At 37.0% G+C, this 24584-nt stretch overlaps 6 protein-coding genes across 11 annotated transcripts; 3 read left to right on the forward strand and 3 right to left on the reverse strand.

The window, feature by feature from the left end:
• Positions 1-224: 224 nt before the first annotated feature.
• Positions 225-1017, reverse strand: lmgA (anaphase promoting complex subunit lemming A). Its single transcript, XM_089865286.1, has 2 exons — positions 869-1017; positions 225-607 (listed from the first exon to the last, which is right to left on the reverse strand). The coding sequence occupies exon 2, from the start codon at positions 597-599 to the stop codon at positions 345-347; it is 255 nt and encodes an 84-aa protein (XP_089721412.1). The 5' UTR covers positions 600-607; positions 869-1017; the 3' UTR covers positions 225-344.
• Positions 1018-1111: 94 nt separating this feature from the next.
• On the forward strand, positions 1112-4098 carry LOC149705090 (dnaJ homolog subfamily B member 4-like). 2 transcript variants are annotated; one of them, XM_089865272.1, is made up of 3 exons: positions 1112-1268; positions 2574-3479; positions 3587-4098. In XM_089865272.1, exons 2-3 carry the CDS (start codon positions 2574-2576, stop codon positions 3812-3814), a joined length of 1134 nt encoding a protein of 377 aa, XP_089721398.1. In that variant the 5' UTR covers positions 1112-1268; the 3' UTR covers positions 3815-4098. The 2 variants fall into 2 exon arrangements, with proteins under 2 accessions (XP_089721398.1, XP_089721399.1); XM_089865273.1 differs by having other exon boundaries at positions 1115-1268; positions 2574-3386.
• A 488-nt stretch (positions 4099-4586) lies between these two features.
• BuGZ (Bub3 interacting GLEBS and Zinc finger domain protein) lies at positions 4587-10528 on the reverse strand. 2 transcript variants are annotated; one of them, XR_016381517.1, is made up of 10 exons: positions 10309-10528; positions 10050-10176; positions 9833-9968; positions 9546-9767; positions 9443-9470; positions 9261-9369; positions 8008-8268; positions 6923-7076; positions 5585-6824; positions 4587-5251 (listed from the first exon to the last, which is right to left on the reverse strand). XR_016381517.1 is itself a non-coding variant. In XM_089865270.1 (9 exons), exons 1-9 carry the CDS (start codon positions 10347-10349, stop codon positions 6718-6720), a joined length of 1185 nt encoding a protein of 394 aa, XP_089721396.1. In that variant the 5' UTR covers positions 10350-10528; the 3' UTR covers positions 4587-6717. The 2 variants fall into 2 exon arrangements, 1 of the variants encoding a protein (XP_089721396.1); XM_089865270.1 differs by having other exon boundaries at positions 4587-6824.
• A 211-nt stretch (positions 10529-10739) lies between these two features.
• On the forward strand, positions 10740-16156 carry Grp170 (hypoxia up-regulated Grp170 co-chaperone protein). 3 transcript variants are annotated; one of them, XM_089865248.1, is made up of 17 exons: positions 10740-11082; positions 11388-11485; positions 11573-11634; positions 11718-11749; positions 11818-11896; positions 11967-12505; positions 12578-12764; positions 12829-13179; positions 13256-13437; positions 13499-13643; positions 13718-13972; positions 14087-14155; positions 14437-14615; positions 14682-15111; positions 15168-15495; positions 15589-15662; positions 15869-16156. In XM_089865248.1, the coding sequence occupies exons 2-16, from the start codon at positions 11419-11421 to the stop codon at positions 15657-15659; spliced, it is 2976 nt and encodes a 991-aa protein (XP_089721374.1). In that variant the 5' UTR covers positions 10740-11082; positions 11388-11418; the 3' UTR covers positions 15660-15662; positions 15869-16156. The 3 variants fall into 3 exon arrangements, with proteins under 3 accessions (XP_089721374.1, XP_089721373.1, XP_089721375.1); XM_089865247.1 differs by having other exon boundaries at positions 15589-16156; XM_089865249.1 differs by lacking the exon at positions 14087-14155 and having other exon boundaries at positions 10742-11082; positions 15589-16156.
• Positions 16157-16663: 507 nt separating this feature from the next.
• On the reverse strand, positions 16664-18900 carry Caf1-105 (chromatin assembly factor 1, p105 subunit). Its single transcript, XM_089865260.1, has 9 exons — positions 18617-18900; positions 18447-18555; positions 18351-18377; positions 18180-18285; positions 17921-18121; positions 17593-17853; positions 17444-17532; positions 17092-17377; positions 16664-17028 (listed from the first exon to the last, which is right to left on the reverse strand). The coding sequence occupies exons 1-9, from the start codon at positions 18737-18739 to the stop codon at positions 16710-16712; spliced, it is 1521 nt and encodes a 506-aa protein (XP_089721386.1). The 5' UTR covers positions 18740-18900; the 3' UTR covers positions 16664-16709.
• Positions 18901-18970: 70 nt separating this feature from the next.
• LOC149705094 (testis-expressed protein 2) lies at positions 18971-24361 on the forward strand. Of its 2 annotated transcripts, none has more exons than XM_089865245.1 (9): positions 18971-19938; positions 20002-20486; positions 20987-21339; positions 21413-21807; positions 21875-22376; positions 22441-22823; positions 22932-23189; positions 23278-23398; positions 23504-24361. In XM_089865245.1, exons 1-9 carry the CDS (start codon positions 19334-19336, stop codon positions 23588-23590), a joined length of 3189 nt encoding a protein of 1062 aa, XP_089721371.1. In that variant the 5' UTR covers positions 18971-19333; the 3' UTR covers positions 23591-24361. The 2 variants fall into 2 exon arrangements, with proteins under 2 accessions (XP_089721371.1, XP_089721372.1); XM_089865246.1 differs by having other exon boundaries at positions 22959-23189.
• Positions 24362-24584: the final 223 nt, after the last annotated feature.

Genomic DNA, 24584 nt, shown 5'->3' on the forward strand with positions numbered 1-24584 from the left:
TTGCTTAAACTGTCTATTGTAGTAGGCCTATTAACTCTCGGTGATTTACTATGAGAAGCAGACTGGATCCATAAAACACGCCAAGGACGCCAATTTAAAACTTTTCTGGGGCCACGAAATAATATAAAAACGCGATTCCCCAAAAACCAGTTGTAATTTAAGTTTAGTATATAACTATAGGGGCGGAAATAATTGGGAAAGTTATGATAAATAAAGAGACAGAATTTATAGAATCATTAGTTCAACTTTAATAATTAGTTAAATTAACAAAATTGTGGTAGAAATATGATGAAAAAATGTACAATGAAATGAGAAAAAAAACAGTACAGTTCTGCAGGTAAGGATTACTCTTTGAATTTCCATTCTTGTCTACACATTGGACATAACTGATGAACTTGTTGCGAATTTAGCCATTTCATGATGCAGTGAATATGAAAACAATGCGAACATTGACCCCAAACCAATGGGCAATCGTCTCCGGGTAATTTACAATCGGGGCAACAACCGTCAAAGGGCATACGGCAAATTCCGCAATTGTCATCATTGGCAACCCATCTCCAAGCCGTAACTCCTGACCAACTTTTAATTTTCACTTTCATAATAAGTTCTTTAGAAAAATAGAGTAAAAATACTCATAAACACGACGTAAGTCTTGCCGAGCACGTGTCTTACAAAGATTCAAATTTTCCCGCCAAAATGTTTCTTTTTCGCGCGCAGCACGTGCCGCCATCTATTCATAACCCTTTTTAGGCTTAGTGAAAATACTATTCGGTTGTTTCTACACTTTTTCTTAACTCTTATGTCAAATTTTAGGATATTTTAACCTCTTTTAAAGCGAAGAATGACCTATTTAATTAAATATACGTACCAAATATCTCTTCTGCGCTCGCAAACAGCCTATGTTTATGCCGGGCACACAACCGTACTTGTAGCTTCGCGCGCCTTTCTGACTGAAACCGCTTGAGTCATCCAATCAAAATAAGCAGGCGTGTCGATCGAGACTGTCTCCAAAATGTCTTAGCTTTCTAGAAGGTTCTAGAGCATTCCATATATGTGTAGAGACCGATTACGTATCTAACGTGGGCGGGAAAATTTCGCGGATAGAATATTTTGGCATTTAGAGCTTTGTGATTCGCGAAGGTAAAACAACACTCGCTATCCAGAGTGAAATTTTTTAAACCGCTAAGATTTAATAATACAGTTTGTTAATTATTAACGGATACGCATTTACGAAGTAACAAAAAGAGGATTACTTAAAAATTTTAAAGGTAAGAAAGTTATTTTACTAAATTAGATAGGAAGCGAATACCAATGTGGCTAAAATTAGGCTTAGCTTAGTTCTACTCCATAGTCCAGAAACTGGTAGAGTTACCGAAGAATTTTTTTGGCATTAGGTGTTTTTTTAGGTTGTTGATCTAGGCTAGGCTAGCATTCTAGGTCTCTTCGGTCGCCTTTAAACCAGTATTGCGTTAATCGTGTAGGTTTAAATCTTTTTAGATACATAGACTAAATTTAAAGTTTTTGACAGCCAAAACGCCAAATAGGGATTTGCCCTTGTGGTGAAATCAACTCTACCACTTGGGTTTTCCCCGTGGGGAAATTGGGGGTTGGGTTGCTTTCGACCCCGTAAGTGATTCGCGTAAATTTAATTTTAGAATTGCACAATGATGGTTTGATCATCATTTGCGCAGCTTGATTATAATTAAACAATGTATATATAATATGGGTCAAGGTGATTTATGATGTGGGATCATGCCAAGCGCAGTTTTTGAAAGATGCAAAGTTATCACAATTTTTACGAGTGAAACCCTACTTGTGAGAATGATTCAGTACATCAGATAACTTTTAACTTTAAATGGTTTTTTTTACTTAAAACGGTTTTTTATCTTATATTTGAATATAAGTATTTTCCAGTACTCTCTCTTTGAGAATAGTAACTTTGCTAACAGTAACTGTCTTAATTGCGCCTTCAAATATAAAAGTGGCTTTAAAGAAATCAAAATGGGAGTGAATAGAGTAATGTCAGTTCTACGTATTCAAACGTCATACCCTTCTATCTCTTAGCTCAGTGTCATCCCCCCTACCAGGCAAGTACAGTATACCCTCTTAAAAACGCGCGCCTAGAGGGAGGGATACACCGTCTACTCCCCTCTCTACCGACACTATTAGCGAGGGGGCATAGGGATGAAAATATCCCTCATTAAACGTCATGCTTAGCCAATGAGATGCATTCCCCCATAAGCCTTCCACTGTGTAAAGTTTGCCTCCATTTTGGTGGAAAGGGGAGAAGCCATGTTAAACTACACCCTTCTGGCCTCTCTCTATAAAGTTAGGAGATCTTTAAAGAAGGGAAGGCTAGTGAGGGAGATTTTCACCCCTTTGCCTGTTTCCTACATTATGGATTTTGTTTGACAATTGCGCGAGTTTAATTTTAGACTGTTCAATATTCGTCCGCGAAAACAAATGTCAGAGAATTTGAAGCATTTGTCGCGCATTTAGAGCCACATTGATATTTTAAAGTAGTAGCTGGCAACATTATCACCTAAATGGTGTATAATAATTGTCTTCAACAGATGGGTAAAGACTTTTACAAAATCCTTGGCATTGCCAAGAATGCCACGGACGACGATATAAAGAAAGCGTACAGAAAACAAGCTTTAAAATATCATCCCGATAAAAACAAAGCACCAGGTGCTGAAGAAAAATTCAAAGAAATAGCCGAAGCCTATGAAATACTTAGTGACAAAAAACGCCGTGAAGTTTACGATCAATATGGCGAAGAAGGCCTGAAAGGCGGTGTATCCGGAGACGGAGGAGGTCAAGGAGGTCATCACAATTTCACTTACACGCATATTGATCCACGAGCGACGTTTTCTCAATTTTTCGGCTCTGATAAACCCTTCGAAGCGTTTTTCGGAGGTGGCATGGGACACGGAGCCAATTTCTTTATGGACGATGAGATAGATATGGAATTAGACCCTTTCTCGCAGTTTGGTGGACGAAATAACGCTTTTAGATCGCAGAGTTTCACCGCGGGAAGTCCTCATATGCCCAGGGCCAAGACCCAAAAACAGGACCCTCCTATAGAGCACGATTTATACGTGACGTTAGAAGATATTTTTAAAGGGTGCACCAAGAAGATGAAGATTAATAAGAAAGTGTATAACGCCGAAGCCAGGACTACTAGAAGAGAAGATAAAGTTCTAACGATTAATATCAAACCTGGTTGGAAAGCCGGAACGAAAATAACCTTTCAAAGAGAAGGGGACCAGTCGCCCAATTCGATACCGTCGGACATTGTTTTTATAGTTAGAGACAAACCGCATCCCTTGTTCAAAAGAGAAGGAAACGATTTAAAATTCATCGCCAGGGTTACGTTGAAAGAGGTGAGTATTCGACGCCTACTTCTTCGTTGTGCAGTTGAGAAACGCAAAGGTGAAAAGGGATTGTTGGCCAGAGAACGACTCGTTCTTAAAACGGTAATTGCCGTGTCCATATCTTAACTGCACAAATTACATTTGACCTCCCGTTCGTTATAGCTCGAAAAACATACTTTAAATAAATAATCATTTGTTTTTGTCAACAGGCGTTATGTGGAACAAGAATAGACGTGCCAACGTTGACGAATGAAAAAATCGCTTTAAAATTGAACGAAATAATAAAGCCAAATTCTACTAAAAGGATACAGGGTCACGGATTGCCTTATCCGAAAGAACCCAGTAGAAGGGGGGATCTCATTGTGACATTTGATATCAAGTTTCCCGACAACTTAACGGAAAGCGCTAAACAAATATTAACGGATCTTTTGCCTTGAAATTAAAACTAAAACAAACAAACACACAATGTTGGAAAGGTTATCAGTTAAATAATATTATTCATTTTCCAATCGAAACCGTGTAAATGCTAAGGAAAACAACACTAAGGAAATAAACACTCATTTTGGTAGCTAAGAGAAAATAAATTAAAACGTGGTTTTTTGTAGCTTTTAATGTTTAAAACCGTTAACTTTAGTATTTACATGCGAAAAAATTGTACATTTCTGTAAATAAATCTTCGAAAAAAAATTTTGTGGAATAAAAATTGCTTTGATAAAAAAAATGGCTTACGCGCTTCATTTAATGTCTCATGTGTCAATTACTCGCGTCGTTGTGTCAATTTTATTTCCACCGCGAACACCTTTGCTTCGTTCATTTGGAAATTCTTATCGAAGTCATTATGTTATTGTTCGAAAACGCAATGTGTAAAGATAGTACGTGGTTCAATTAAGCGTCACCGTGTGATTTTATTTACATTGCGAACCCCTTTGCCACATTCTTTTGAAAACTGATACCGAAGTTATTACATAGCTGTTGGACGACGCAATATGTAAAATAAAGGTGTTACTCCAACTGTTCGATAATGCAACGTGTAAAAAATGTTTTAGTGTCAATTTTATTTCGACTACGACCTCCGTTACTTCATTCTGAATCTTTCGATAACTGATATCGAAGTCATTTCGTAACTGTTTGATAACGCAATGCATAAATAATCCACGCTGATCTACAAAACAACACGTGTGCTTATATACGCAAAAAATACACATCAACTTTTATATCCCATTTTTATTATTATTATCTTGTTTTACAATTTTTTTTTATCGAGTTACAAAAACAGTCCCAAATTTTATTTTAACAAACGAGAAAAAACATTTCAAAATCGATTATGAGAAAAGAACAACTTAACGTTTTCAATTGGAGAAAACTGAAAGACAGAAGTGGCGATTCAGTTTTCTCTCATCGCGAATGGTAATAAGTACCTAATTTCTGCGAAGGCGAAAAATTAAACATTAAATTTCCACTTTTTTTGCGAAGGTGGTCGCCAAACTTCTGCCACATTTTTATTTCGTTTCCCATCCCATCACAACTGTATAATACACCTAAACGTCGTTTCGATCGATCGCGTTATAAATTTTGCAGCAGTGAGTTGGGGACTTTTTTGAACAAGTCCAACAGCGTAATTTAAAGGCATTCAAAAACCAAAATTGATAATTGGGTAATTAGGCGTTTGAAGATGGTAAAATAATGATTGATAATTATTTTGGTCTTTGAATAGAAACCTTGTTTTTACTGTGACACCTTCGCCCATTTAACTAAACACAAGCAAGAAAAATGTTTTGTCTAGCTCACATTTGATTTTTTTTTTCGAAACGGCAATTATCCACACGCATTATAAACGTATGTTTTAGGGTTATCGCAGCTTTTGGGTCTTTTGCCTATAAAATAAAAGGGACGTCACCCACCGCACGTACGTGGTCTAGCGGCGAAACAAAAAAAAATCAATCTGCTCATCTAACTTAATTCGCTTTACAGGATGAGATTATTTAATTATTTACTAAAACTAATAATGATGTTAATTAAACCAACAAATTTTTATTGATAATCTCATCCTAAAGGTTCCAAATTTCTCAATTAAATATTTTTACTTAAAATTTAACAGATAACATTTCGCCGAACCGAAAATGGTTGGGGATGCAAAAATTGCATCCAACAGCATTGCGCTGTGAAATGTTTTAAAATTTATATAGGTATATATAGAGAGAACTTGCCTCGTTCTGCTATAGTTTTTATAAACGGGGTTTTAGGTATAATTTTCCACGTAACGGCGTAAATTATGTCGAAGTGGCTAAATTAAAAAGAACGAGAGAAACATAATTGCAATCTCTGATGACGACGCAATTGCTTTTCGTAGTAGCGTTATGCACTTTTTTTTTATATATATATATAGAAGTTGCGGTTTCATAGTACACATAATTATATCCTACCTTTTAAGGTACATCTTACAATAAACGATAATTTATAGACAAAAAAAAAAAAAAACAAAAAAAAACAAAAACAAATCGGGTTACCTTTCACCGGCAATTGGAAAACGGTACGGTACGTTAAACTTTTATTTTAACTAGCAATGGGTGCAATTAAATTTTAACGTATTATATTGCATTGCACTTTCGTACAATAATAATGGAAAATCATCGAATTACGCGAGTAATTAATTAATTAAAACGAAGTACTCATTACCAATTACGCGTAAAATTAATTAAGCACCCATTACTAATTTAAAAATCTGACTTTGAATTCAATTTATTTGAACACTTTCCACCCATGTGCTGACCGATTACAATTGAATTATTTAATTTTTTTGGTAATTATTAATTAATAATGCGTAATTAATTAAGACAAAAACATTTGTGGTGATGATTTTCATGTTTACTATAACTCCTTACACTAATATATACTAAAAATTGATGATGAATGTTACACATAATAATGTTGCAAATTGAAAGAAACTATAAATGTTTTGCGTCAAAATATTTACATTCCGAGTGTTCGTAGTGTGTGTGTGTTTAACGATGTTCATATTGGACCTTACCTCCAAAAACAGGGAGGGGGGGGGGGTAGACTGACCATAAATAGAGAGAGAGAGAGAGAGGGAAAATTGATCTTACCTTGAAGCAATCACAGTGTAGTCCCCGATAGTTAATTAGTACTTAAGATAATTAATACAATATTATACAGTTTCGTTTAAATTTAAAAACACAACATCTTATTTTTTGTCTTTTTTCTGTTTGTTTGTTTGTTTGTTTAAAGAAAGTAAGTAGAACTTAAGAGATAGAATAATAATAGAGATATGCTCTGGTTCAGTTTTGGGAAATAATTTCACTTATCTGGTCTGCGTGTTCGATCAATATTGACGCATTGACGGTGGTTGAAGTAAAGATTGAACTCCAGTTGAACTACGAGGGGAATAAGCCATGGGGCCCGCTGATACAAAAGCTCCAGGGACCATACCTAAATGATTATAATAATTTTTGTTTTTTTTTTTAATTATCACAAGTAGGCCTAGGACAGGTGGATGTAGGTGTAGTTTTTAATTAAAGGACACCTACCCGGTCTATTCATGTTCATGGGTGGCCTCATAAGAGGCATGCCATTAGCGGTAGCGGCGGTGTTTGCAGATCCACTGGGTGATGACGAGGAGTTTGCGTGATTACCTTTGTTAAGATATCCCTGATATTTGGGCAATTGGAGACGCAATTCTTCCTGCAAATTGCCGGAATAGTAAGGTAAATATTGGGTTATAAAAAACCTACAAAGCTATTAATTAATTAGTCTATTTTTTCTAAGAAAACTGTTATTACACAACTGTTATAAATAGTCTATTTTTTTCCCTAACATTTTGGTCTATTTTTGTTTCAATAGAGTGCTGTCAGTTGTGACGTCAGATCCAAGATTAAACGTCACGAGTCTGCCTTTAGCAATGGGCGGCCATGACAGTTACCGTTTTTTCTTTATGGGAAAACAGCATGGCTGACGTCACAACGGCGCCTTCTGACAGCACTCTATTGCCACCTTTGCGCCAAATCTGTCATTTATAATTATATTTAACAACTTTATATTGTTCCCTTGAACTCCTGGAATAATTTTGTAAATTCCTTAACATTTCTTCATCTACTGCTCTATTGATTCATATGCAACAAAATTTAGCAGGAAAAAACCATGCAATAAAGCCCCCCCCCCGTTCTCCCGCGCCCTGGCAAGCGTGCGTGCACTCAATAGAGCTATCTCAGTTGTGACGTCATAGGCTTAGCATTGGCGGCCATGTTTGATACCACTATTATTATTATGCAAATAGCGTGGATGAGGTCACACTAAGGCTTCCGAAATAGCTCTATTGCGCCTTAAAATTACAGCAATTAGCAATTAGCAATTTTGTGTTTAAAATAATCCAAAGTCTTAATTAAACTAATAGTGAATTTCTACAGAAAACTTCTTTTTTTTTTTTTTGCAGCGAATTTATTAAACAACCGTTAGTTTTAAACGAAAAAGAAAAATGAAACTTAAATACAAAACAACAAAAAAAGGCAAATTAGAAACGTAAATTGCGTGGTACATCAAACCAATGAGAAACCTAATTTGAAAATTTATGATTGAAAGCACGAGTGAGTCCGCACATTGAATAAAAATATCTTACCAAGGATAAATCTTCCTCTGGATGTACGATCTTACTTGTGGCTCCCCCTGAAGACATAGTCGTGGTATTTATCATACCAGCCTTTCTTAGCTCACCCAGCCTTGGGGACTCTAACGTTCCTGGTGTAGCTGAAGAACTACTACCTCCAGGCGTTGTCGAGGCGCCGCTGTAAGCTGGGAAAGTTGGTTTCATCATGCCAATGCCTGTGTTAAGGGGCTTGAAGTCCGAACCGACCATGGAGGCTGAAGATGTTGCTATTCCCTATGCAGAAAAACACAGCCAGTTTATTTTACTTGGGCGGGAAAATATTTATTTTGGGCGGGATAAGTAATTTACTTTGGCGGGAGTTATTTTATTTTGGCGGTAAACTTAATGTATTTTGAAGGTAATTTTTTTAACTTGGGCGGGAAATTCAATTTATTTTGGGCTGGATATTAATACGTTTTGGGCGGGATATTCAATTCAATTTGGGCGGAGTATTAATAAGTTTTGGGCGGGATATTTCAATTTGGGCGAGATATTTATTCATTTTGGGCGGGATATTAATACGTTTTGGGCGGGATATTTATTCAATTTGGGCGGGATATTTATTCAATTTGGGCGGGATATTTATTCAATTTGGGCGGGATATTTATTCAATTTGGGCGGGATATTTATTCAATTTGGGCGGGATATTTATTCAATTTGGGCGGGATATTTATTCAATTTGAGCGAGATATTTATTCAATTTGGGCGAGATATTTATTCAATTTGGGCGAGATATTTATTCATTTTGGGCGAGATATTTATTCATTTTGGGCGAGATATTTATTCATTTTGGGCGAGATATTTATTCATTTTGGGCGAGATATTTATTCATTTTGGGCGGAATATTTATTCATTTTGGGCGGAATATTTATTCATTTTGGGCGGAATATTTATTCATTTTGGGCGGAATATTTATTCGTTTAGGGCGGGATATTTATTCGTTTTGGGCGGGATATTTATTCGTTTTGGGCGGGATATTTATTCGTCTTGGGCGGGATATTTATTCATCTTGGGCGGGATATTTATTCATGTTGGGCGGGATATTTATTCATGTTGGGCGGGATATTTATTCATGTTGGGCGGGATATTTATTCATTTTGGGCGGGATATTTATTCATTTTGGGCGGGATATTTATTCATTTTGGGCGGGATATTTATTCATTTTGGGCGGGATATTTATTCATTTTGGGGGGAATATTCAATTTATTTTGGCAGGAAATTTATACCTGAGATACTGCACCAGGAAATAAAGGTTTGCTTTGAAGAACAGGTGCAGCTGTTACGATACCTGGACTTTGTGTCATCATAGGAGGCATACCACCCATTGGAGACATACTAAAACAAAAACAAAAAAAGGAAACACCAAGTTTAATTTTCATTTTTAAAAGGGTATAAAAATTAACCTTACCCATGAGGCATAAATGGAGGACCCATACCTAGAAATTAAAATTAAATAAATATTTTAATTTATATTATAAATTATAATTAAATAAAAATTGACAAGTAAATACCTAATGGAACCCCCATTGGTCCCATGGGTCCTAATCCCATATGACCCATATGCTGTAAATGCGGATTAAAGGGAAATCCATGATGCATCATAGGGTTCATTATGGGCCCAGCATGATGGTGACTATTCATGCTGGACATGGGGTTGGCGGATGAAGTTGGAGTGGGTGTTGATTGAACGGAAGTTGTAGCTGGAGTTCCCCCATCTTCATCATCACTACCCTCTGATATTCAAATAAGAATTTTAATTAGATTAATTACTACATTTATTATTAAACTTTTTAATTACCTTTTCCAGCTTGTCTCTGTTTTTCATGTTCTTTGATATCTTCGGGAGGGATTCCCTCCATACCATATATTTCAATATCAATATTATTTTTAGTTGGAAGAGCATTTGGAACTTTGTCTATAGTGTCTTTGTGCACCTATTTACAAAATGTTACGACGCCTCAGTCAGTCAAGTTTGTCATTGTCATTGTCATTGTTATAGTTTCGTTAAACCTTACCTGCATACAATGAATGGCTAAACCAGGACCTGTATAAAGCTTTTTGTGGCATATATGACACTTAAAATGTTTAGCTTTTTGGTGTTGAATTAGAATTTTTTCATCGTCAAATTCGCGGTTGCAGTACCTTTGAAAAATTACTTAAGGATTTAACTTTCACTATGGTAACGGCACCCCGTATTAATCTATGATCGCGTTTAATACTGTCAAACGTCTAAAGTGCCATTACTGTTATTATTGTATAATTTTTAAAGGATACCAGCACCAAGGCTTAGCCGGCTTCTTCTTTTTACGTCCCATTATGCTGTATTAAACTTCTAATACTATAATGAACCTATTATTTATGATTTTGAACAAGGCAAGTTTGAATATATGCTTTTTTTATTTTGCAGCTTCTAGATTGCGCTAGTTTTAATTATTTGACGAAACGTAACGAGGTTACGCGCGTTGGCTACAAGCACTAAATATTTAAGTTATCAAAAACACCATACATTTCAGTGGATTGGTTATATGTAAAGATATATTTCGGTTTGGAATAAAGTAGCAGACGATTCTGGAGGTTTCTATAGCGTTTTAAATGACGAGTGTTCGTGGATGGCTGACACGTCATGCTACGTCACCGTACATCTCTTCTAAGCGACCAATCAAATTTCGACACACAGCCGGTTTTTTCTCCGAGTAGCAGCCGCCAACTTCTTGTTATTAAATCCCATTAGTAGACATAAGTTGCCACTTGTTGCGGTGGTAGAATTTCCTCTTATAAATAATATTATATTCGGAAAATCATACAAAATTAACGCGTTATTAATATGAATATTTTCTATTTAATGTGATAATATTTAGTGAACAATGTATACTCCTTTATAAAGAAAATAATTTGAGATTCATGGAAGCCAAGCGCGTGGTAGCCACAGTTGGTGTTTGAATCAATGTTCTTTAGCGGTTAATATCTACACAGTTGCTGTTATTTATAGTTTTTTAAATCACATTTTATTTATAATATAACCTAACATAGCGAAGAAATTTAAATAAGGTAAGTAGTACTTTAATTGCACGCTCATTTTCAATTTTTGAGGTCATTGTGAAGCCCACAACCACCATCCAGCTGTCAAATTAAACCTAGGCTAGATCGGTCCTATAAGGCATGCCGCATACGATCATCGTGGTCTCGTGGGAATATTTATTAGTTAAACACATTGCGTAGATATTCAATCTAGATAGTTTAATTACCTTAAATAACTTAAGGATTTAAGCCTGAGTCAGATAATTAATTTGAGCTGGCTAACCTAATTTAGGCAAATTTGTTTTAAGTGACCAACTTCTTTTATATAAATATAGATTTTCCGCTGTAGTAAGATAAAAATCAACCATGCGTTTAAATATAGTGAAGGCTGTACTACTTTGCGCCTTTATGGCTGCGTGTTTCACTTCTTCAGGTATTATTATTATTTTTATTGATTATTTACCTCCCCCCCCTCTACCTCTTTAAAATTGGGATTATAATTTAAATCTTAATTAAATAGCCGGGATTGCTGTTATGTCAATTGATTTGGGGAGTGAATGGATGAAAGTTGCGATTGTTTCAGTAAGTTTTTTTCCATATCGCGCGTTGATTATTTAACTTTATGTTGAAGTTACGTAATTAATATCTATTATATTAAACTTTAGCCCGGTGTGCCCATGGAAATTGTTCTAAACAAGTAAAATACTTCAGAGTTGATTTATTATTGTTAAAGCTAGTTTTAAATATTAATGTCATTATTATTAGGGATTCAACAAGAAAAACTCCAGTTGTGGTAGCTTTAAGAGATGGAGAAAGATTTTTTGGAGACTTAGCTGTCAGCTTAGTGAGTTAGGCTTAGGCATCTTTGAAAAATATTTTTTTGGACCACCGATTATATTATTTCACGTTTTTAGAGTGTCAGATTCCCTGAAAAGGTTTATGCCAACATTCTGGATCTTTTGGGCAAGAAATTAGATAACCCTATGGTTCAATTATACCGCAAACGTTACCCTTATTACAACATTACCGGGGACCCTGAGAGAAATACCGTTGTCTTTAACCATCCAGAAGGACATAGTTTCACCCCTGAAGAAATTTTGGCCATGCTTTTAAAATATGCCCAGGAAATAGCTTCAGCTTCTGCCAGACAGCCAATCAGTGACGCGGTCATCACAGTTCCACCATTTTTCAACCAACCAGAAAGGAGATCTTTGCTTTTAGCAGCGGAACTTGCGGGAATTAAAGTTTTGCAGATTATGAACACAAATACCGCTGTTGCTCTGCATTATGGCGTCTTTAGACGTAAAGATTTCAATGAAACTCCTTCCAATATCTTGTTTTATGATATGGGAGCTGGTAGCACCGTGGCCACTGTTGTTACTTACCAACTAATTAAGTCCAAAGACCGCGGATTTACCGAAACAAACCCGCAAGTTAGCATCAAAGGCATCGGGTATGTTTTTAGTTACGAATAGGTCAAAATTTTGTGTAGATTTGTTGTTATAAACATTTTGTTACTCTTCAGTTTTGATCGTACACTCGGAGGACTAGAAATGCAGTTTAGATTAAGGGATTATTTAGCCGCGAAATTTAACGAACAGAAGAAGACCAAAAACGACGTTTTTAAGAGCCATAGAGCATTAGCTAAGTTGTTAGCCGAGGCGGCAAGGCTTAAAAAGGTCTTGAGTGCAAATGCCGAACACATATCTCAGGTATAATAATAGTTTTGAGTCACCTTTGACCCCCGGACTTCATATAATCGGCGCACTTTATCAGGTGGAAAACTTACTGGACGAACAAGACTTTAGAATTCCATTTACCCGAGACGAATTTGAATCAATCTGCGACGACCTTTTGCAAAGAGTGTCGGGCCCCGTCTTGATGGCGTTAAAAATGTCCGGTTTTACCATGGACGACATTAGTCAAGTCATTTTGGTCGGAGCGGGTACTAGAGTTCCTAGCGTGCAACAAAAACTCTTGGAGGTGGTGAAGAAAGAGGAATTGGGTAAAAGTGTCAATACTGATGAAGCGGCTGCCATGGGGGCAGTTTATCAAGCGGCTTATCTTAGCAAAGGTTTCAAGGTTAAGACGTTCTTAGTCAAAGACTCGAATATCTACCCGATTCAAGTAAGTACTTGGGTACTTGGAGGGGAAACACCGCGCGCGAAAGTTCGTCCGTCAATTAAAAAATACTCGGTTTTAGGCTGATTTCCAAAGAGAACTAACTGACGGTGAGAAAGGGGTTAAACTCGTACGTCGTACTTTGTTTAGTCGCGGAAACGTAGTTCCTCAAAAGAAGGTCATAACCTTCACTAGACACGTTGAAGACTTTGAATTCAACATTAACTACGGAGATTTAGAATTTCTTTCACCTCTTGATTTAAAGTAACTTAAAATTACGCGGATTCTTGAGTAATTAATTTAACCTGGAACCATTCTTTCAAAGGTGTTTAGGTTCGCTTAACATTAGCACCATCAAATTAACCGGGGTTAGCCAAGCTTTGGCTAAACATTCTAATGACGATTCCGAATTAAAGGGTGTCAAAGCCAAGTTTCATATGGATGAAAATGGGTTACTTTCCCTTGATAATGTACGTCATCGCGTAAATGTTGCGTAAAATTACTTAGACTTATTTAATTTGGGTTGGGAATATAATATAACCAGGTTGACGCGGTTTTCGAGAAAAAAGTAATTGATAGCGAAGATAAGGATGAGGAAAAGTTAGATTTGGAATCGACATTGTCCAAATTGGGAAGTACAATTGGTAAACTGTTCGGATCCGGAACTGACGAACCGGAAGTCGCCAAGGATGATGATAAGAAGCCACAAACGCCCGAGGAAGAAGTACCCAATGAAGAAAAACAGGCGGAAGATAAACAACCATCAAAGGATAAGGAACAAACGACTGAAGAGCAAAAGGTTTGTGCAAAGGTTATTGGTAATAGCGCCGCGTATCACTATAGTAACTTACAAGTCCAAAAAAAAAAAATTTGGGAAGCGTCTTTGTGAAAAACAGAATAATTTGCGTTGCAGGAAAATGTAACTCAACAAGCAGATACAGGTTCTACTTCACAGGCTGAAAATAAGACAGCGGCGGATAATGTAATGTTTTTAGTTTCATGATGATAGCGATTCTCTGTACGTGTTTGCGGTTTAAAAGCAAATTCTGTATCGTCTGCGCCCTTTGGATTTTATCTTGACATTGACGTCCGCCATGTTTCAAGTGTTATTCGTATTTAAAAGCGCTTATACTTAATTTTCACGGACTTAAGTCACCATGAAATAAGCTTATTGTTACTTGTTATGTCGCGGAGTTCCATTCAATAGTCAGTTATCGCCGTTTGTTCAACCGTTTCTTTGGGTTTTCTGTTCCTAATGTATAGAAAGACGAAACTAAGAATGACACGGCGGCGAAAGAATCGCAACCCGAAGGTGAAAAGGAAAAACCAGTTGAACAAGTGAAACAAAAGGTTGTTACCGTTAAAGAGTCAATTGCAATTGACGTGCAACGTATGGATTTGAATGATGCCACAAAGGATAAAAAGCAGGAATCAAAGACTAAGTATATAATTTTGTAAAATTTCGCGTCGCGCGTAAATGTTTATTAAAATTGCGTTGGTTATATTAGGCTTAAGGAATTAGATGATCAAGACAAAGCGCGTTTAGATCGGGATAAGGCTAGAAATGCTTTGGAATCATTCGTTATTGAAACTAAGATGAAACTTTACGAAACTGAGTTTGAGAAAGCGACGAGCGAAGATGAAAGAGAAAATATTAGAAAGCAATTGAATGACGCCGGGGAATGGTTGGAATACGAAGCGACTGACGCGACAACCGTTGTCTTGAAAGATAAGCTGGCTGATTTGAAGTCTTTGACGAGGGACATGTTTGAAAGAGTCAGGGAACACAGAGAAAGACCCGAAGCCATAAAGGCATTGAAGGATATGTTGAATTTGAGCGAAGTCTTCTTGACTGGAGCTAAAAATGTCAGTGAAGATGATCAGGTCTTTACCGAAGTCGAAATCACCACTTTAGAGAAATTAATTCAAGACACGAAGGTAAACTTACATTTATTTCGCCGCTAACGCGGAATTGACATTTTGTCGTTGTTTAGAAATGGGTCGCTGATTCGGAAGCTTTACAAAAGAAAGCCACTTTACACGAAACCCCTAAAGTTACTGTCAAGGCTGTGGCGGAAAAAATTGCCAATTTAGACCGGGAAGTTAAGTATTTGCTCAATAAAGCCAGATTTGCCCAACCTAAGAAGAAGGCGTCGCAGACAACGAGCCAAACAACAAACGAAACTAAGAAAACTGCCGGAACTGACGAAGGAAAGGATGAAAAGGCGAAAAAAGAAGGAACTTCCGAAGAAGCTAAAGCCAAGGAAGAACAACTACCCATTGGCGAACTTCCTGGTTCGGATAAGGCGGGCGAAACAACTGGTGAGTTAACTGACACCATCTTTAATGACGCGCAATTACGCTTCTTTAGGGTTCGAATATCATAGATTTGAATAATTGGAAACGTTTTTTCAGAAGAAGGTTTGACACCGGAACCGAGTCCACCTAAATCTCCCGAAGAAAGCTCATCACACAGTGAACTTTAATCCGTAATATATTTAGATAGACGAATTTATTAACTTATGATAAAAAATTCTCTTCCTTCTTTCGTTTCAACTTAAGAGTCTTTTTTTCTTTAATTTAATTTCATTCCAAGGAGAGAAAGACAAGAACATTTTATTAAACTATTATTATTACAGTTTAAAATTTTTCGTCCACGATTATGTTCAAAGTTTTTAACGATATTTTTGTACAGAAGCGCAAAAAGAAAACAAAACCAAAAATTATATCAATGGTCGGTCGGTCCTTCAGGGATGTTCTAAACAAAATAATGGCAAATCAATTTATCTACCGGTATTCTTAAAAAACAAAAAAATTCAATCCATGAATGGCTTTTGTCAATCATGGCGAGATTTAAATATTAAACAAAAAATAAAATAAATCAAACAACTCGTGACTGTCCACCCCGTGGCAACTTTAATCTGTAAATGATGTACATGTAATTGGGTATACAAACGTATTAAAAATGTTGCCTTGTTCTTAAGATTGTAAGTAAATGCATGGTTTATTTTTTCCTTTTATTCTTCATTCGTTTTGTTAGGGAAAAACGTAATTAGTTTCCATGAATGGCGAATGTCTGTAAGCCTTTGGGCTTTGCGGACTAAGACCCACTTTAACTATCCCCAATAAGCATGTGTACATTCTCCTTGATATCCGAGGAATGTAATTGACTACTGATTGCAAGGAGGATCCGTAATCCCTCTGTAGAACGGTTTAGGTCCAGTGGGACGCTAGAAATGGGGGATGATTACACGGAAAGATGGCGGACGGTCTTAATGATTCGTCTGGCGTAGACCGACCGCCATTTTTCCGAGTATTCCTCCCCCATTTCTAGCATCCCACCAGACCTAAGCCGTTCCACAGAGGGCCAATTTCCCTCAGATTAATCATCCTTGATGGCGTGACGCGAGTTATTAGTCTTAGGCTTAAAATTTAGCCTAACATAACTGATTAATTGGATAGAAACTTAGAAAGTAATTCGTGAATTAAATAATTGATTTAAGAAAGGTTTTATTTCAGGTTAAAATTATAATACACTATGCTTTTTTGTTTGCCGGAGTTGATAATGTTATTAAGGGAACCCTTCTTGGTTTTTTCACTGGTTCCGAGGCTACTGGGGCGACACCTGTTTTTTCTTCTTGCTGTACTTCTTTCTCTGTTGCTGTTGCAACTTCAGGAATATCCATAGCGGCTTCCTCATCCTGAGGTATTGGCGGATTTATTGGCGCCTTATCATCTGAACCATCTAAAGCGGTTGATGGTTCCAAAACCAACTTCCAATCCAAATCCTCGGAATTGGTTTCGTCTTTATCTTGGCACAAGTTCATTGTGGATAATTTCTCCGTCATGGCGTCCCTGTCAATAAGATAATTAATGGAAACCGCCTTCAATTGAAATTATTACGTCATATTATCTCACTCTTTTACTACAACTTTGGTGGTTGTTTTGTCTTCGTATTTGACTCCTAATTCATCTTCTTCAAAAACGATGAAGGAACAATAACCATCAGTTGAAGATGCCATTAAAACTCGTCCGTCAGCTGACCATGAGATATCACTAAGTCTCGTGTAATGTAGATTGCTGACCCGCGCTATGGGCATTGTTTGTTGCGTATCGTATAGGTAAATAGAGTCTTGCGTCGCAACTGCAAATATTATTCTGTATGGAAGACTGAAGAGTGGTTGGAATTCCGAACCATCTGGTCCTAGATAGTTTTTTTTGGTTCAAATTTCGGTTACTTTTAACTTTAAGTTAATACCGAAAATAATACTTTTAGTTTTCTTTCTAAGCTGAAATAAGATAGGGCAGCATCTAACTGCAACCGTGAATTTATCTCCAGTTGGCAAATATATAACTGGCCTACAATTTTAGGCATATTTAGTCAATTGGTTCACGACTATGAAACCCATGGTTAATTACTTATTTAGCGACTGCCTGGTGAAGATATAAGTCGCGTTGGTAAACTTGCCATCACTTTCCTCAACAATACCCGACGGAACAATCAATAACTCGCCATCAGGGCTAAAGGAAAGTCTCCGGCAGAAAGACTTTAAGGTATCATCGTAAAATATCCTCCCAGCTTTGGATGTTTGTCCCTCTGGTAATTTGGAACCGGGTAATAATGCTTTGTAAACATTATAGGCGATTTTCTTATTGCTCGCGTTATAAATTCTCAAACTCCTAAATTTAAATTAATTTTGGGTTTAATTAACGCGATTTTAAGATAGATAATTATATTTTTTTTTACCTATCTGAAGATATAGTGGCTAAATATTGACCTTTGGGGTCAAAAGAAACCCCTTGAACGAATCCCTTATGTTCAGACAAAACCGCGATATTTTTGCCTTTATTAATGTCCCATAAGAAGGCAGTATTGTCTACTGATCCTGATAATAGTTGCGAACTATCAGCTGACCAAGAAATGTCACAAACATCATCAATATGCCCCCTATAAATGAGTATTTCGTGATTTTCTAGAATTTATTTAATTTGAAGGCTATTTAAACCTTAAAACTTTAAGAGGAACCCAATGTTCCTTATTTGCAACTTCATTATCGGCAAAAATGTCATTAACATTAATTGGTTGTTGCTTCCATAAGATTATGCAGGCCTCTATGAAGACAAAGTGTACATTTCAAAATTTAGCTATGATTTGACGCGGAACCCAGAATACCTACCATCATCAGCTGAAGCTAATATTTCGCCTAAAAATTAGTTAAATTTGATAACTATTTTGACGAATTAAGTTTTAAGTTTCTACTTTTTTAACATACCACCATTAGGAGAGAATCTGACAGCATTTACAGCTTTAGTGTGTCGCGTTAAGTCGGCTACAAAGTCTAAACTAACGTTTCCACAATCAGTGATAGATAGAAGCCATATCTTAATTAACATTATTGTTAATTATTGAAATAAACAAAGTAAAAATTTATTTTTGACATACCAAAACATGGGTGTCAGTTCCGGCTGTAGCCAATCTTTTAATTCCATCTTCGCTTCTTTGAAAATCTACGCTTAAAACTGGGTCGCGATTGTGCCAGGAGATTTGAGGAATATGACATTTCATTTTATTTAAATTTAATTAACTTCTAGTATTTATTTTCGTAGATTTAGATCACGTTCGTAGATATTTCCTTTTCCCGCCAAAGTCTCTAACAGCACTGCAGCTGTAAATACGTCAAAAACGCGGGAAAATAATAAAGCGTTGTAATTGGTCTAAAATTAATTTGGACAATGTCAACTTTATTCTTGGCTTATTTACAGCCCTATTTTTTTCATTTGAGCACCAGTCTGGGAAATATTCGTCTGCTTAAAAGTGACGAGTAAAGTCATCCTATTTCCTGCTGAGAGGCTCAGACTGCGATTGTCAAGAAAGTGACGTTAGAATCTTTAATTTTTATTATAATTATTCTTATTTCTGTAGTAATCGGAATGTTTTAATACAAAATTTAGCAGTATTCAATTTTATAAATCCCAATTTATCTTCAGTGAGAGATAAATACGTTTAGGTGAATAACCCCTCAAATGCTATTGCTCCCAAAGTTTTCAAGATTAATCAAAACAACCCTGAATTAATTTTAACTAATTGTATTTTTTTTGGAGTTTTTCCACAATAAACGCGCCTTGTATACACTCGCGAATAGTATAACACTATGACAAAATGACTGCCAAAAATCCTTTATCAAAATTCCGTAATAGACCAGGCTCAAGTTCAAGCGGAACTCCCGCCGCGAGTTTCTCATTTCGTTTCAACCCCGCGGAAGAAGATTTATTAGAAGAATACACCGCGAGTGAGATAACTACGACTCCCTTGCAAAATGTATTAAACACTGAAGCCACTAAACAGTCAAATGCGGGAGATAATTTAGGCTTAGATGAAGATCAACCTTCATTTAATTTATCAGCCAGTTCTAGTCAATCGGAAGTTGGTGCGGGTTCCCAGACTCCGCAATCGGAAAAATCCTCTAGGGACGCTTCCCCACTTAAGGAAACATTGAAAGAATATTTTCCTAAGGTGGGGAAAAGGTCCGCTAGCTTGGATTATAGTTCCGATGGTGAAAGAGAACGTTGGAGTATTTCTGGAATTAAAGGCAGAATTGCCAGACGAATTGAAGAAATTGGCAAAGAAACACCAATGTTTGCTGGTTCATTATATAGAAGTGATAAACAAAAGTTCAAAGAGTCTTTCTCCAGTAACGGTGTAACTGATACAATTACCGAACATATTGTGTCTGATAATCCAATTTCAAAATCATTTAGCTCTAGGTAAATAATGATAACTTCCAATCTCCGTGTTGGAACAGACCTACCAATAAGGTCTATTTCTAGATCCAGATCCAGTTTGGATGTCAGAGCTGGGATAGATGATGAACCATTGAAGAAAGAACGCGACCGTTCTTTCTCTGTTGAAGAAGGCATTGACTGCACCAGCGAAGATAATACTCTAAACCCGCAAGATACAACTGACTCGATCATATCAGACCTTAAATCAGAAGCTTCGCTACAAATATCGAAAGATTCTAGTCAAACACCAGCTTCAAAAAGATCAACTGTTAGCCTAGTAACATCCGGAGCTCAAGCTCTCCTTTCTCGGAACAGATCACCCAAGCTCTCTTCTAAAGTACTGACATCGCAAACTTCATTGCCGACTGATTATGTTTCTCTGTCGTCCTTGAAATCGACACCTTCTTTCGAATCGGAACTGTTACCGGCTGAAGAAATGGATGATTTCAATACCTGGGAGTTTGTTAATTCTGAAGTAGCTCTAGAAGAGAAACCAGAAACGCCGCTTGTTTTTGAGAAACCAAATTTAGGTAACTTTAGGTTTAGAACCGCAGTAGTGATAGCTATACAGTTAGACCTTTATCCAAGATGGCCGCCACTTTTAACGGCAGTAGTGATAGCTATCCAGATAGACATTAATTCAAGATGGCCGCCACCTTTAACAGCAGTAGTGATAGCTATCCAGATAGACCTTTATTCAAGATGGCCGCCACCTTTAACAGCAGTAGTGATAGCTATCCAGTTAGACCTTTATCCAAGATGGCCGCCACTTTTAACGGCAGTAGTGATAGCTATCCAGATAGACCTTTTTCCAAGATGGCCGCCACTTTTAACGGCAGTAGTGATAGCTATCCAGATAGACATTAATTCAAGATGGCCGCCACTTTTTACGGCAGTAGTGATAGCTATCCAAGATGGCTGCCATCTTTACCTGCAGTAGTGATAGATATCCAGCTAGACATTCATTCAAGATGGCCACCATGTGTATCTGAATCGCTATCACTACTAACAGAAAACTTTTTAATTTCAGAAACAGAGAGAGAGCAACGTATGAAACACCCTAGAAACTTATTTGGCAAAATGTTAGCACCCATTACGGGTTATATTCCTTCAAAGAAAAGTGGTTTTAAACTTCACCATCCCCGTCGTAATACCGTGATAGCTATTTTAGTGGCTTTTATCGCCCTGCATCTGGTGCCAATTTCGTCTTATTGGGTCGGCTTAATGACTGGGTTCCTCTTGTCGTATGTTGTTGGGTCAATGTTGTGGTTTGTCTTTCAACCGTCTCCCGTTAAACCTCCTTTACAAATACCCGATTACGAGAGTTTACCGCCTCTAAAGATTCCCGTCAATGGTGATGAGAAAGAGGGCGCTATTTGGAAGGTGAGAATTGTTTAGGGGTGATGGAGTTCTTTGTTGCCGGGGCAAGAACCGCAAGAATATTTTTGTCATTTAGGGTTGGATGAATGAATTGGCAACGGGGGATTACGATCCCGAGAACTACCATATGAATTACACTCAATCGGTTTATGTCAGGTTAGAAGGAATCCAACTACGTTTGTCCCGTCCGAAGGTCAATATTCCCAAGAGAGCCATGTGGAATGAACCTAAAATCAACGCTGTCTTTGTAAGACAACGCCATTTTAACATCAAAGGAGCCAAAGTTAGCCTTCCCCCGGAAGGGTTAGTTAGAAAAAGACTTTGGAGCAAGAAATATCCCATTTGCGTCGTGATACCCTCCGAACCAAATAGTCTCGGTTCGGTTAATTCCTGGCCTCTAATTAACCCTGGTAATATTGACGATGATGATAATTCCGTTCACACTACAAACTCGGAACAGGAAGATAAAAAGTAAGTTTGCCCGCGTTGCGACTTGGGAATTTTGAGTTTGACGCGGGAGTACGCCTTATCATTGCAGGCCTTGTAATAGCACAACCATTTATTTATTCGCTCGAACTTGCCGCGAGAAAGAAGAATGGTTTAGGAGATTTCAGGCTGCGTCAGCCGGGAAAAGTCTGGTACAATTCCAGAAAGATTATTGCCGCTGCGTGCTAAATAACCTGCCAATTGACGAAACGCTGTCCAGTTCTATCGATAACATCGAGAAACCCTTCCAAGAAAGTAGCTCGGAGGGGACTCAAGGTGGTCCTGGTGATTATTTAACGTACATGGCCAGATTCGTCTCTCAGGAACAAGTCGCTCAAAACCTGTCCAGCATTAGAAATAGTCTCGTTTCGAATTCATCGTCGTCTTCATTGTCGCACGCTGATGGTGAAAAGTCGACGATTGCCAAAGAAATTTCGACCAGTGATATGTGGCTTAACGCTTTAATCGGCAGACTTTTTTACGATTTTCTAACGCATTCTGCCTGGTCCGATGTTGTCGCCGAAAAAATTCAAAGAAAACTAAGTGTGATAAGGGTAAGATCGTAAACTCGGGTTGTCATCGGGATTGGTGTGGCCGATGCTAAAGTATCTTCGTCAGGTTCCATACTTCATGGATGAATTAAAACTTCGTGATATTGATTTGGGAGGAAATCTTCCATTTCTTCAACGCTCATCTCCGCCAATGATTGACGAAAAAGGCCTATGGATTGATTTTGACCTGACCTACAAGGGTTCCTTTCAAATGACGCTGGAAACTAAACTGAACTTGATGAGACTCAAAAAGGATAGTACGGTTGATAGAAGTTCACTTTCCGCCGCGGTGGCGAGTTGTCACGATGATATGGAAGTCGACAGTCACGTGGCCGCCCCTCAACACTCTTCAAAGTCCATTTACAACAGCGACGAAGAAGACAGCGCCGAATCATCCAGCGACGAAGATATGAGCTTTGTCGAAGCGACTGATCACTCTACCGAAGATGGGTAAGTTGGAAAAATCCGGTTTCCTTTGGGAGAACTCAGTTGTCCATGGGCTGGTTCTCTTTTCGTGTTTATTTTAATCGTGGCGTGTTAATTTATTTATCAATTAAGAACCCCTTCCGTGCCTTCATCTCCCAGCTTGTCTTCCTCCTCGTCATCCGTTAACAAAGCCAACACCAGCAAGAAATTACTTCATTGGGTTGACAAAATTACTCAGTCCAAGTACTTTCAACAAGCCACCGAGATAGGCTATATCAAAAAGAAAATGGCTGAGGTTTCCAAAACTCCCATAATCCTAAGCGTCGAAGTCAAGGGACTTATTGGAACCCTGGTTCTTAATGTCCCACCACCTCCCTCCGATCGTCTATGGTGAGAAAATGATCATCAATGACCTACCTTTTGCATTCAGTGATTAGAAGCTTAATGATGGTCAAATCTCGTTCGTTCACCTTTAAAGGTATGGATTTCGAGGTAACCCTCAATTGTCACTAATGGCTCGTCCAAAGCTGGGAGAACACGTGGTTACAATTACGCACGTTACTGAATGGATTGAAAAGAAACTGAGATTGGAATTTCAGGTAAATTAATTTTAAGTATTTAAACACGTAGACAACTGAGCGAACGTACTTTGGGTTCTATCTGCGATGATTAAAATAATTAAATTATTAATTGTTATAATTAAGAAACTACTGGTTATGCCAAATATGGATGACTTAATAATTCCTATCATGGAATCCGCTTTATCGAGTCAACCGAGCAAGAATATATAGAGTATTTTGTATTTTTATCGGTAATGGTTGGTATATTTCGATATATTATGTAAGTATATAAATTTTTCGCAAAATCACCAAAGAAAACTAAAAACAAAAAACATTCCACAAAATTAAAGAAAAAAAAAAGATATTATACAAAAATGTCCATATGGGAATGCTGTACAAAAAAATTATCAAACGAAAATCAAATGGAAAATATTTTAAATTGTCGCTGTTGGTTTGTTATCTTGGTATTCGCAGTATGTAATTTTTCCCCTACGTATTTACCGGTCTTAAATTTACACTTCATAGATCGCCATTTAATTATAGCTTAATTTTAAGAATTTGTGGGTGATATGATGGGAAATATTTATTATTGGACTAATTTAATTCGGTTAATGTAAAGAATAATATTGTATATTTTAAGTGAGGACCTTATTTAATTCTTTTTTTTTGTAGTTTCAATTGAAGTATAGTTCCTTTAATTATCTTACGTTAGCGATTAATTTAGATATGATTTAGGCCAAGTGGCAGTGTTATTTCGTTGGTTCTTAAAGCGAAAATTCTTTGCTTTCTTCTCTCGCGATATTAGGGTTATATTCAATTTAATCTCCGAAGTAATTCGTTATTAAAGTAAATCTCCAATCGTAAAATATCAGTTATAACTCAAGTTTATGCTTTAAAACAGTTGTACACTTAATAATTGCGGATAAAAAAAAATCAATATTTGTTGTAATTTTACAATATAATTCCAAAATTGGTATTGGCCTATTAAAATGAAAGAAATTCTTTGCTTAAATCTTATTGTATCGGGTATAACCAATCAGTTACAGGTTATAGGAAAGCCCATTTCTGATTGGATCGTTCAAGGTCGTAGGTTCGTAACCCCAAATTTACGTAAGAGACACGTGCGATGTGATTGGTTGGTCCACCACTATGATTTGTTACGTATTTTTAAATTATTTATGTAGGTTTAGTTATAATTGTAGAACAATTATGTGTTTCAGTTTAT

Source organism: Phalangium opilio, unplaced genomic scaffold (genome assembly GCF_054372755.1).
Source record: "Phalangium opilio isolate 3A_F unplaced genomic scaffold, DU_Popi_V2 ptg000014l_1, whole genome shotgun sequence".
NCBI classification, from domain to species: Eukaryota; Metazoa; Arthropoda; class Arachnida; order Opiliones; family Phalangiidae; genus Phalangium; species Phalangium opilio.